General features: G+C 49.4%; 1 protein-coding gene across 3 annotated transcripts in view; it reads left to right on the forward strand.

Annotated features, from left to right (window-relative positions):
- The first annotated feature begins 1,073 nt into the window (after positions 1 to 1,073).
- Positions 1,074 to 12,837, forward strand: part of SLC12A2 (solute carrier family 12 member 2) — a 101,243-nt gene continuing 89,479 nt past the window's right edge. The window contains exon 1 of one of the 3 annotated variants that reach the window (XR_012639584.1): positions 1,074 to 1,949. Coding sequence is in view for 2 of the 3 variants with exons in the window: in XM_074953065.1 (XP_074809166.1) it covers positions 1,302 to 1,949 (648 nt within the window). In the remaining variant the exon portion in view is untranslated. The remainder of the gene's footprint in view (positions 1,950 to 12,837) is intronic. The other 2 variants (XM_074953065.1, XM_074953066.1) reach the window with 2 other exon arrangements.

Here is a 12,837-nt window from a genome sequence, read left to right on the forward strand (position 1 = left end):
GCTGTGAGCCTGGGCTCTCAGCCCCCCACACTGCCCCACTGAAGTGGGTGGAAACACTCCTGGTGAGGACTCGTCCCGCACCACAGACAGAAGAAGGGTGGCGAGGACATGGAAAACGGCTGTAATTACCGCAAACCCCCAGGTTCCTGCTGCTTAGCATCCCCCTGACCTACCCCTGACACTTCCTACTTTAAGCGGTCGGCAGCCGCCGCCCGCCTCGGGTAGCCCATGCCTCCCCGTCACCCCAACAGCTTCGCCTCTGCCTCTTCTCGCGAGATCTCCCACCGCGCCGCAGCCTGCACACTCACAGCCGGCGGGCTGATAACTTTCAAACCGGGGGAGCAGGCAAGCGGGAGGCTAGGCCAGGGGGCGGGCCGGGACCGGCACCAGGCGCCACCGGGCGGGGCTGGATGAGGCTGCTTGGGCAGCGCGATCGCAGCCTGCGCCTCCCCCCTCCCTCCGAGGCGGCGGCGGCGGATGCAGCCGTCGCGGCGCTAGCATCCGCCCCAGAGCGGGGTGTCTCCTGCTGCCGCAACGCGGCCGACGGGACGGTGCAGGAGGAGCCTCGGAGACAGGCGGCGCCCCCGCCCCGGGAAAGAGAAGCGGAGCCAGGCCCATTGGGCCCGAAGGCGAGCGAGTCCCAGCGGGCGGGCCGCCAACAGCCCCCGAGGGCGAGAACTGGGAAGGAACCACTTCCGCCGGTGGCCCGGCCTCGTGTCGCTTTAAAGACCCAGCCGCGCGGGGGAGCGGCGATTGGCTGAGCCCGGCCAGCTCTGCCGGCTGCTCGCAGCGCGGCGCTGTCAGTGCTTTGGCGCTGGGCGAGCGCCGCTCCGCCTCCTGCTCGGGGTGTCAGTGCCGCGGCGTGGGGCCCTGGCTCGGGGTGTGGGGATCGCCGCTCGCCGGCGTCAGGGTGGCTCTGGGTTTAGGTCAGGTAGCGCAGTGGGGAGCGGGCACCGCGTGTTTCCTCAGCCGGGGCGCCCGGTCGGTGCCGGGGGGAGCAGGAGGGGGCGGGGTCCGGTGCGGAGCGCTCCGCAAGGCGGCTGTTGCTGCCCCTCTCTCCGGGGTTAGGGGCTTGTTGCGGGCGGGCGAGAGAGAAGAGCCGCCCTGGCAGTAGCAGCATCATCATCATCACCTGGCGCTGCGGCGGAGGGAGGGGAGAGGCGCCGAGGGGCGGGCGCGGCGCGTTGCGTGGTCTCGGGGCAGCCCGGCTGGTGGTTGGACGTTTAAAGCAGCGGAGCCGCCGCTCAGGTTTCAGAGGCAGCCGGGGCTGTCGCTCGTTCGCTGCGCCCTGAGCCGGAGACATGGAGGGGAAACAGCCGCTGTCCGGCTCCACCCGGGAGCAGCAGCAGGCAGCAGCAGCGGGGTCTGGAGGGACTGAGGAAACGCCGCGTTTGCCGGCTGGCGTTGGGGATGCGCCGGCTGCCGACTCTGAGCCAGAAGCGGGGCTGTCTCTGGCGGCAGCGGCCGGGGATGCGCTGTGCAGACCGCTGGGTCCCACCCCGAGCCAGAGCCGCTTCCAGGTGGACCTGGTGGCGGAGGGCTCTGGCCGGGCGGCGGCGGACGAGCCCCAGAAACCTGGCGGGCAGGGCGGCGCAGCGGTGAAGGGCAGCGAGGAGGCCAAGGGCAGGTTTCGGGTGAACTTTGTGGACCCATCGGCCGGTGATGAGAGCCCGGCCGAGCCCGGCGGGGGCCTGGAGGGCGGCGGTGTCAGCTTCCAGAACGGCGGCGACACGGTGCTGAGCGAGGGCAGCCTCCACTCCGGGGGCGGCGGCGGCTCCGGGGGGCATCATCACTATGATACCCACACCAACACTTACTATCTGCGCACCTTCGGCCACAACACCATGGACGCCGTGCCCAGGATAGACCACTACCGGCACACGGCCGCCGAGCTGGGCGAGAAGCTCATCCGGCCCAGCCTGGCCGAGCTGCACGATGAGCTGGACAAGGTAAGAGACTGCAGATATCTCCATTCCTCAGCCCGGGTGCTTCAGAGCCCTTCGCTTCCTTCCTCTTCCCACGTGGGGGCCGGATAACTCGATCTGCGCTGAGCAGGGGCCGCTGGGTTGAAATAGGAAGCCTTTGCTCCCCCTCCCCCCGGTCTGAATTTGGCCAACGGAGAAACAACTGGAAGTCCCCCCTCTCTCTCCCCCCGCCCCCTCACCCTTCTCGGTGTCTGTTCCCGTTGTCCACGAGCCGGCTTGAGATAAATGTGGATTTGTATTGGGAAGAAAACGGAAACAGCAACAACTTGTCACGCAAAGATATTAAAGGTATGCAGGAGTTGGGACGCCGGGCAGTAGGAGCCAGTCACAATTTATACATGAAATGGTTTTATTGCAACTGAGAGGAGAATCTATGGTCGGTTAGATAGGGAAAAGGTAATTACAAGTAAGAGATTCCCACTCCCAAGTGCAGCATGTCATTAGATCATCAAAGCTGCTTCTACTGACCTTACATAAAAAATAGAAGAGCTCACATGGAACACTCTTTATCCCTTATTTTGAATTCAGCAGTGTTTTGGTAGGGAAGGAGAAGGCAGTTTCATTATTGTAATTGAGTCTCTTTCTTGTCTGTCTGCTTCAGTGGTTCCTTTAAATTCTACTGGGTACTAGATATAACAAGACTAAACTCAGAACTGTAAGCTTCTGCCACATTTTGGAGTAGTCAGTATGTTATTGGAGACATAATGGTTAAAGCTTCTGCACAGCATATAGATATGCTTTTCTAAAAGAGAGATCCCAGTTCAAACAGAAATCAAGGGAAGTTTATGGGGTCGGACAATTATAGCAATGGCCCATCCTGGCTTTATAGTCTCTGAATATCTTCAGATGCTGATATCTTGCTGAATGAAACTGCCTCTTGGTTGGTATGTGGACATGGGTTAGAGACTTTTGAATTTTAAATACTAATTAAAGACTATTTCTGGTCTAGGTAAAACTTAACAAAAAGTAATCCACATTTGCCAAGACTCTCTGTTGATAAAAATAAGGAAACTTGTGTGTTTTGATCTCTTTTCATCCTAGCTCTCAATGCTTTGTATTAGCAGTTGTGCTTAATAGCATTGTTTTGTCTTCAGTAACTTTCCCCCCTTTGTACTACTGATTACTGCATACCACAAAGCTATAGTTGTATCTATTTCCTTTTCTCATATTTCTAATAGAATTTCACCTAAATTAATTTAGAGCTTAGCCTATTTTAAATTCATGCTGCATTGTATTTGACACTAGCTCATATAGTCTGCACCACAAGATCTACTCCTTCTGAATTCTGTGTACTTAATTTAAAAATTCTCATTGCATGCACTAAATAACTCCTGCTAAAGATTACTAGGAGTAACACACATTGTGAACAAATTATATGGTATAATTCTCAAGTCATAACTTCATAAAAAATAGATAGGGTCAAACATTTGACCTGAGGCAGTGGGAAGAGGCAACTGCTGTGTTTAATGCAGTTCAGAGCAGGTTTGTTGAGTCCTGTTAAAATCTTGAATCTAGAGCAGGGATGGGCAAACTTTTTGGCCCGAGGGCCACATCGGGGTGCAGAACTGTACGGAGGGCCAGGTAGGGAAGGCTGTGCCTCCCCAAACAGCCTGGCCTCCTCCCCCACCTATCCAACCCCCGCTGCTCCTTTGCCCCTAACTGCCCCGGGACACCACCCCCTATCTAACCCTCTGTCCCATGCCCCCACCCCACAGAACCTCAGCCCTATCCAACTGCCCCCTCTTCCCTGTCCCCTGAATGCCTCCCTCCCCGAACCTCTGCCCCATCCAACTGCCCGCTGCTCCCTTACCATGCTGCTCAAAGCACCATGTCTGGCAGCCATGCCACCCAGCTAGAGCTAGACACGCTGCCGCCCAGAGCGCTGCCCGTGTGGCGGCGGCGTAGCTGTAGAGGAGGGGAGACAGCAGGGGAGGGGCCGGGGACTAGCCTCCCCAGCCGGGAGCTCAAGGGCTGGGCAGGACGGTCCCGTGGGCCGGATGTGGCCCGCGGGCCGTAGTTTGCCCACCTCTGATCTAGAGCCACTTAAATAGACCACTGTATCACCAAAAGTGCTGAAGTTTCCACGTGTCAAATGTAAACACTAACACATTACTTTGAAATGTGATTTTTTTTTCTGTTTCCTTCATAAAACTTTATTTTGTATGTGTATTTTCTGTCTTATCTGTAGCAAGTAAACATTACTGTTGTTCCTATCATCTTTCTTGTCTTTTCTCATTCATGTTTCTCTCTCTTAGAATCCTGTTTATAAATTAATGTGGAACATGAGTGGCCATTTACCATTGTTTTGGTTTCTTTCATGAATACAACATATAGAGTGTGTGTGTGGTATCTGGTATTGGTCCAACATGTAGGGTGGAGAAAAAAAATCTTTTTTGGAGGGGGGATGGGAAGAGGGATAGTGCTTAAATATTCTTTCCATCATAATCCAAGTTCATTTAAATCATAAAATTTAGAATTTGAACCTCAGAGGTTCGACAGGATTTCACGGCTTTGATTACAGCATAGCAATTGAAGAAGCAATTTAATTCTAAGCCTATGATTTCCTGAGCTTTTCAACTTCCTTAAGCTACATTTTGGGGTGAAACTGCATGTTGGTTCTAAACAAACATGATCCCTCAAACGCATTTTATTACGAAGCTTAGTAAAATGCTACCCGAGTTATTATCTTGGTCCGGGGTGGGGGGTAGGGTGGGAGCAGGGGTATATATGGGTAGATAGTATTTCACAACTTAACCATTTTTATTTTTATGCTTTGCTTTGCTTTTTTTTTTTTAAAAAAAAAAAGCAAAAATCTCAAATTTAATAGTTTTAAAACTTGTCATGGGTTTGTTCCTTGGTGTAGACAAGTGTCTGTGTAAAGAAATTTGATATGGAAATAACAAGTTGTGTGTTTGAAAAAGTACGGGTAATATGTGTTTTCCTCTAATTTTGAACAATCTGGTATTACAAATGTATGAAAAGATAACTGTTATAATTGGAACGCTGCACATTAAATAATATTTAGCTCTTCAGTGTGCTTCACCTTCAAAGCACCTAATAGATAGTAGCAAGTAAATCCTCTCAACTCTCCTGTCAGGTCGGGAAGTATCATCCTTAGTTTTAGAGATACCCTCACCGTTTCACTTTCTGTAAGTCTGACAGAAGTAGTTGGTCTGATAAAGGAACTTGGGCATTCTAAATACATGTATATGTTATGTATAACTGCATCTAATGCCTCTGTCTTTACCTCTCTAGAAATACCACAACTACGTGCTTCAATTATATACCCATCTGGAGACCACACAGTGCTGCCATTTCTTAAATCATTGGGGTGTGGAGTTTAGAAACAGATGGCACAATGTGGCCCTGTCAGTTTCACCTGTTGTCTTTTGTTTTTTGTTGTTTTTTAAAACCCTATGAAAATAAACAACCTCCCCCCAATTTCAGGTGCTTCTGACTTTCAGTCATGGGTTCAGACCACTAGACAATGTCTTTATTACATCTGCATGTTCAAGTATGCAATCAGTGAAGGGTGTTCTTCAGCTTTTTTGTAATACAAAAGGTATATTAATCTAATACAGTTAAAAATTATAACTTGTGATTCTCACAATAACTGTAACTATCTTCATATACATGTAGACATGGCAAATGTAAGCGGGGGAATAGTCCCGCTCTTGTGGGGAACTTTCCTGGCTTGTGCACTACCCCGGTGAAGTGAGCTAGTGAAAGGATCTGAGTCCTCGCTCCCACTTCCTTTACCCAGTGGCCTCCCTGCCCTTGAGGACTCCCCTTCCACTCTCCTATCTGGCAGAGTCCTCGTAACCCCAACAAGGCTGGGCCCAGGATTCCTGGGGGGCTTGACCCCCCAACCCTGCTGTGGTCACCTAGGACAGGGGCTAGGGTGTCCCCACTCCAGGGTACTCTCTCTGCACTGGGCACTTCTCTGACCCACTGACCATTACATACAATTTAAAGCAAATGCAAGTTATTTAATCAACAATTTAATTTTAAAAAGAATAAGAAAAAATGGGAAAGGTTAAAGGAAACACATCAACCGGCTCTGTGGCAGGGAACATCACAAACAGTGTCTCTGGAATGTCAGGGCAGTTCACAGTCTGCTCCTTGTAAGTCCCAGGCCGCCTTCTCAGGCCCTGGCTGTGCTGCAGGGATGCTGTGGGTTGGACACTTGCTCTGGTGGTGGCCACACGCTGTCAGGCTCTAAGTGGTAGGACCCTTCTTCCCAGTGTTGTCCCTGCCCTGTCGGGGTTACGATCCAAGCCTGGCCTGCAGAGCCTCTTGGCTGAGGCATCTCCCTGTGCTGGGCTCGCTAGCCAGGGTCCCCCTCGCTCTCTTCAGCTGCTTACCGCACCCAGCTCCAGACTGCTCCAGCCCCAGCTGCACCGCTCTGTCTCTGTGCTGCTGCTGCTCTGCCTCCAGCTCCCTGGGCTGCTTCTTTGAGCCCTCTGCCTCTGGTTGCTACAGCTCTGCTCCCAGGACAGATCTGCTCTGCAGGCTGCTTCTGTGACTCTGCTCCCAGCACTGACCTGCTTCCTGGGCTGCTTTTCTGGCCCCTCTGGCTCTGGTTGCTGCAGCTCTGCTCCCAGGGCAAGTCTGCTCTCTCTGGCCTGTGCCTCTGGCTTTGGGGCTGCAGCTCTGCTCCCAGGACAGGGTCTGCGTTCTCTCTGGGCTGCTTTTCTGGTCCCTCTGGATCTGGCACAGCTCTGCTCTGCAGCTCAGCTTGGGCCCCTGCTTTCTCCTTAGCTCGGCCCCACTCTGTCTGACCCAGGCCAATCCAGTTCACACAGAGGAGGGGAGTTCCCTGGCCTCCTGACTCCCTGATTAGCCTGCCCGCCCTGTCATTCAGGCTGAGCTGGAGCATTGGCGTCTCCCCATTGTTCCCGGGGACTGTCAGTCTCAGGGTCCTGATTTCCCATAGACCCTTCCCCTTTTAGTACTGGGAGCTAGCCAACCAAAACACCCCCCACTGACCCTTAGTAAGGGGGCAACAGTTCCCTTACACAAAAACTTAGTAGTGCCGCTCATGTAAATAGTCCTTGTGCCTTTTGGGTATGTCTACGCTACAGATGAGAGCAAGCCTCTTGGGTTGGGTAAACAGACTTGCACTAGGTGGGCTTGAGCTAGTGTGTTAAGTGTTGACACTGTTGCACTGGTGGAGATAGACCTAGGGGTCAGGTGAGTCCAAGTTTAGGTGGCTGGCCTGAGCGTCTGCCTGTGCATCAGTGTCCACACTGCTGTTTTCAGTGTACAGGTTTGAATCATAATAGCACAAGGGTGTCTACTGCGCTGGTAATCTTTCTGCCAGCTACAATGTAGACCTACTCATTGAGGTCAGTATTGCGGTGTTACCTACTTTCAATCTTTCAATTAGAGGGGGAAAACAGTCTTGTCTTGTTTTATTTTAGTTTATTGTATTTTACAATACTTTGTATCCATTCTTTCCTTTTTTGCTTGTGTGGTTCTGGTATAGATCACTCGGTGGGTGGAGGAAGACACATTTTAAAAGTCTGTTTTGTTTGTTTGTTTTTTTTTGGTGGTTTTTATAATTTGTGTGACTGGGGGAGGGGGAAAGATGCAACACCTGAAACTGTTTGATGTATAAAATTCATGGTTATTTGAACAGTTGCACTGGTTTGGTGTCTGGATGATACTTGAGTTGATCAGCCTAACTTTCTACTAATGGAAACAGAGGCTCAGATGTAGTTTAGAGCTGTTTTCAGCTTCAGATATCCCTATCACTGAGGTAGTGAGCACTAGGAATTAGTAAATTCAAATGGATGAGTTGCTTTCTGTTGTGTTCCAAGTCTCATATTGAAATAGACATAGAGGGCGCCACATGCTGAATTTGTCAGACTTTTGTGTTCAGATAATGACAGGTCAGAGGGTGGGTGAGATAGCCAAGCTCAACTTTGGGTGGATGAATCTGTCCTTTGCTGATCTGATTAGTGACTTGATCCTTTAAAACAGTTTCTTCCCCTTGAGTTACTATAGGGTGTTAGGAGAAATGACTTCACGGCTCTCATGACTGTCCCTATACTGCTCACTAAAATGCTGCTTAGCATAAGTGCCAGTCCCTGTTGAACATAGGCCCAGAATTGAAATGAGGGGTTATTGGTTGGGTGGGGAAAGATTGAGAAGAAAACTGCAGAGAAGTTCTGTTCTGTGGATCTATTTGGTGTTGTCTGACTTTCACTATGTTTTTCCTTAAACATTTCCTTAAAATTTTCCTCTTAGCCTAGTTCCTCTTTTTTTCTTCCCTTTGTGCTGTGTAGATGGCATCACAATGGTTGGTTTTACTATATTTGCATTGCTTTGCTAAGTGGATGACTGCAGAAATAAACCAAGACCCTAAAGTTTCTGCCACCAGAAAACTGACCTTCATAGAAGAAACCTGAGTTTGCAGGTACTGAATAGGTCAATATAAAGTTTTGTCAACTTTCTCAGGACCACATTAATAATCAGATGGCATAGGGAGTTTTATTTTAAAAAAAAAAAAAAAAAAAGTGTCAATCCCAATGTTAACTTGATGGCCAGGGTTGCTAAGGTGTTAGTCTGTAATAGCTGTCAAACTAGGATGGAGTTTAGACTTTCAGTTGGGATTGCAGGTAGAGAACCAGTAGTCTTTGTGAGCCAAGTAGAGCAGTCATTGTCAACCAGGGGCCTGGGGGCTGCGAGCAGGTTTCAGGGAGTCTGGCAAGCAGGGCTGGCATTAGACTTCCTGGGGCCTAGAGCAGAAAGCCGAAGCCCCACCACTTGGGGCTGAAGCCCAGGGCCTTCAGCCCTGCCATCTGGGGCTGAAGCCGAAGCCTATGCAACTTAGCTTTGTGGGGCTCCCTGTGTCTGGGGCCCTGGGCAGTTGCCCTGCTTGCTACCCCCCTAATGCTTGCCCTGGCTTTTATATGCAGAAAAACAGTTCTTGTGGCACAGGTGGGCCATGGAGTTTTTATAGCATGTTGGGGAGAGGGGGGTGTGTTCAGAAAGAAGAAGGTTGAGAACCCCTGAAGTAGAAGGAGTCCACTTGGGCCTGATTGTACCTCCCTGCAAACTGTCTCTCTTTGGAGTTACAGGTTTGTATGGAAGATGACCTTGGAATTGGCAGGTAACGTTTTCAAAAGTGTCTAAGTGCCATTGAAAGTCAATGGGAGGATATAGGCTTCTAAGTTATTTAAACACTTTTGAAAATGTTACTCTTTATGCTTAATGATCTCTGCCTTGTCACGGAAAGAGCCCCTGGGCTGGGCTAATACCCTAGCTGGGGGATCTGAGTCCAAATTCTCAGGTTGATGGGACTGCCTTTAACTATCTGTAATAGGTGAAAATCTGTCTGGGCCGGTCAGTATATGGTCACTGAGCATTTTGTCTTCTGAGTATTGCTGTGGATCTATGCTGTGAGTTGGGCTAGTGGAAAGGAAATATATAGGTGAAGACATTCTTTGCTAATGCGGTCTCCTTCATGCCATGAGATAATTGGCAGCTTGTAGGGGTGAGTAGTAAGGAAACTCATCTCTGGTGTCCCTGACTAGTCAAAGCTATGCTGTCTCTTCCTTATCTAAGGACCACCTGTAAGAATCTGTAATATCAATTGCATGATGATGATCTTCTCTGCCATGTATGTGGCAGTTTTGAACATCTTCTAAAATAAAGCTCTTTCCAGCAGGTGCGACCTTGTGTCTCTTTGTTTTGTTTACTTGAACCAGGACCACCTTTTGTAATACTAGGTCTCTAAAAGTTCTGACTGCTTGCATTTTCAGGACATCTGATGTGCAGCTACTGTTTCTGGATAGACCATGTTCTCAGTGTGTAGAGTTCTGTATTCATAGTTCCTCTCATGATGTACAAATCTGTCATCACTACAATCTGGACAAAAGGTGTCTTAGGAATGGATTTCAAATTAAATATTGCTTCTTGTCTCCTACCATGCTAAAGAGGCTTAGAGTCTGTTAGTTACCCAGATGTGATGTGAAAGTACTTGTATTTTTTTTCTTCCATTAGGACCTTGAAGTCCACTTCAAAGCCTTTTAATAGTGATCTGCCATGGAAACTACTTGGAAGGCTTTGTATCCCAATAATTAAGGCTATAATTTAGGTATGGGTATTTTTAATAAAAGCCCATGACCTGACCATGACTTGTACTATAAAAATCCCTGACTAAATCTTAGGTGGGGGGGCCGCTGCTCTGGGAGGTCCCCGGGGGAAGGCGCTGCTCTGGGGTGGGGGGTGCCCTGGGGCCAGCGGCACCAGCTGTCGCGGGAGCTGCTGAGCAGTGGTTGCTCCGGCCGCCCCCAGGACTGCTGCTTAGGCAGTCCCCAGGTCCGGCCTCACCGGCGGCTGGTCGGGCAGTATCCAGGGCTAGCTGCCCGGGGCTGCCTTAGCAGCCGCCTGTGTGGCTGTCTCTGGGGCCACCTGATCAGCTGGCCCCGGGGCCAGCCACACTGGCCACTGCAGAAGTCATGGAGGTTGCAAAAAGTCACGGAATCCATGACTTCCGCAGCCTCTGTGACAGACACGGAGCCCTACCAATAACAACCAGAATCCCAGCAGTCAGTCTTGAATTCTAACAACTCCAGCACCCCTGCAGTAACACAGATTGATGTTTCAGCACTCACCAGAGTGTTGTCTCTAATCCCTCAATTGTCCAAGTATCTACACAGGATAAGAGTACATTTAATAAAAAAAAGGCAGTTTATGCCAAAGGCAAGACCTAACTGGCAGTGCTGTTCTCGCTTCAGCAAATCCTACTGTTGTTTAGGAAGTATCTCTATATGCTTGTAAGCATCTTCAAAGTCCAGAGGATGTACAGTCATTCTCTTATATCTAGAAAAGGGGTGATGGTTCTTGGGGTAGTGACCTTGAACTTCTTTGACTAGATATTGATGTAGTTTCCTGAGGACTGTGTGTCAGGAAATATCTAGAGTAAACCCCCTTTTGTCTTTCACCTGGTGGCACTGCCTTGATTGCTCTTTGCCAGGCCAGATTGGATTTCCCTGCAGCAATTCTTCCTGGTATTGATAAACACAAAAACATTGTAGTGTTTTTTTGTGGGGAGAGGGAGATATGGGGGGTTGGGGGAACTGAAATGCATGCAGTCAGGATGGCTTTCTGAAACCTAAGCTCATAGCCCCACAGAACAGTGTCTGTGTCTGAGTTGAGCAGGGATCATCGGGAGTAAAAGGCTTCCAATCTGCTTCTGAGAATAAGGTCCAGGTAATGGTGTGCTGACTAAAGGCTCAGCAAACACTGGAAGCCAGTTGATGCAAAACTTACCTTATCCTACTCTGGAAGGAAGGACCCCTGGGGTGAGATGCAGGCCTTAGAAAATGCAATGCTATGTTTGTCTTCCTCTTGTAAACACTCTACATGCTCCCCAAACAGCCTTTTTCTGATCCAAGGTGGATACCCGGTTTCTCTGGAACTTTTCTAGGAACCCAGGTGCTTGAAGACCTTTGGGCATTCACTGCTGTCTGTGTGTCTATTGTCACCATAGATAGTATCCAATATTGCCCATTCCTCAAGATGAGCCAGGTGTGTGCCTTTGAGGATAAGAGAATTGACCAGGACAGTGCTTTTCTTACAAAGCTTAACCTGACTTTTGGCTATGTAGGCTTTATTTCTCTCCCCTCTATCTGCCTTCAGGACTGAGGCAGCTGTGGGAGAAGTCAGTCACGCTTTCTCACCACCTGATTTGGGTGTAAGGGCACAATTCATATTTCATAGGGATTCCTGGGTACCTCAGTTATGGCCCTTATAGATTACTGTGTTGGCTTCAACAATTATCTTGGACAACTTTTGGTAAGAATTTGGGGAGAGGTTTGGTGGAGAATGAGGTCCTCCCTTGTAAAGTCAAGATCTCTGTTCCTCTATAGTAGGGATGTATTTAACATCAGGATCCTCTGACTCATCTAAGTCCAAATAGGGTGAGTTACTATCTTCATCCTGCCCCTATTCAAGGGGGAGCCTTGAAAGGGCTTTGTGAAGCATCAGTATAAGAGGGACTGGTACATTGGGGTTGAGGCCAGAGCTTTGTATGCTGAATGTCTCTCCCCTCTTTTCTCTCTTTCCCCTTCTCCCAACTGTGACCATCAGTGGAGGCAAAAAAAACCATTCTGACTGCATGGAGAAATCCTAACTCTCCACTAATGTGGAGTGATGAACACAAAATTAGTACCGTGGGAATCTGTGGTAGTATATCGGAGGATCAGGAATGACTGCGGCACCTGGAACATCCAGTGAGACCTGACTTGTTGTTCTCTGTTGCACTTCAAGCTTGAGAATGCAGGAGAGTAAAATTAGGATTCCCTGATGTAAACTGGTTGTTTGTTATAGGAGGGGTGGTTTGCCTTGATTTAGGTGAGCCTCTTGTAAGAAGTCTGTGCCTCATTCAGTAAACTGAAATTTCCTACCACAGACTCCAAGTATCTAAGCAGGAGCATGACCGAGCCCTTGAACTCAGTGTTAGTGCTGGGCATTTCAGTGGGACAGTTAGACAGTTGGGATTACGGGGATATGGAAGGGAGGTCTGTGCTGATGTGGGCTTTACTGGAACTGAGTCCTGATGCGTAGCAGTCTTCACTGACATTAAGCGTCAGTTTCAAAGCTTTGGCCTTTGAAGCTTTTCAGCCTGGCTCGCATACTGACCTACAAAAAAATCTTCCTTGGGTGCCTCAAGCAGGACTTGCAGGTGTTCCTGATCTCTCTCTAGTGCATTGGGTGATGCTTGTCAGGGGCCACAAATATGCATAATGTGGTCAAGTGAGGTAGACATGCAATGATCAGAGTAGTCTAACACTTTGTTGCACTGATAAAGTTTGAAGGTTCTAAGCAGTCTTAAATGCTA

This window comes from Natator depressus, chromosome 5, assembly GCF_965152275.1.
Source record: "Natator depressus isolate rNatDep1 chromosome 5, rNatDep2.hap1, whole genome shotgun sequence".
In the NCBI taxonomy this organism is placed as follows: Eukaryota; Metazoa; Chordata; order Testudines; family Cheloniidae; genus Natator; species Natator depressus.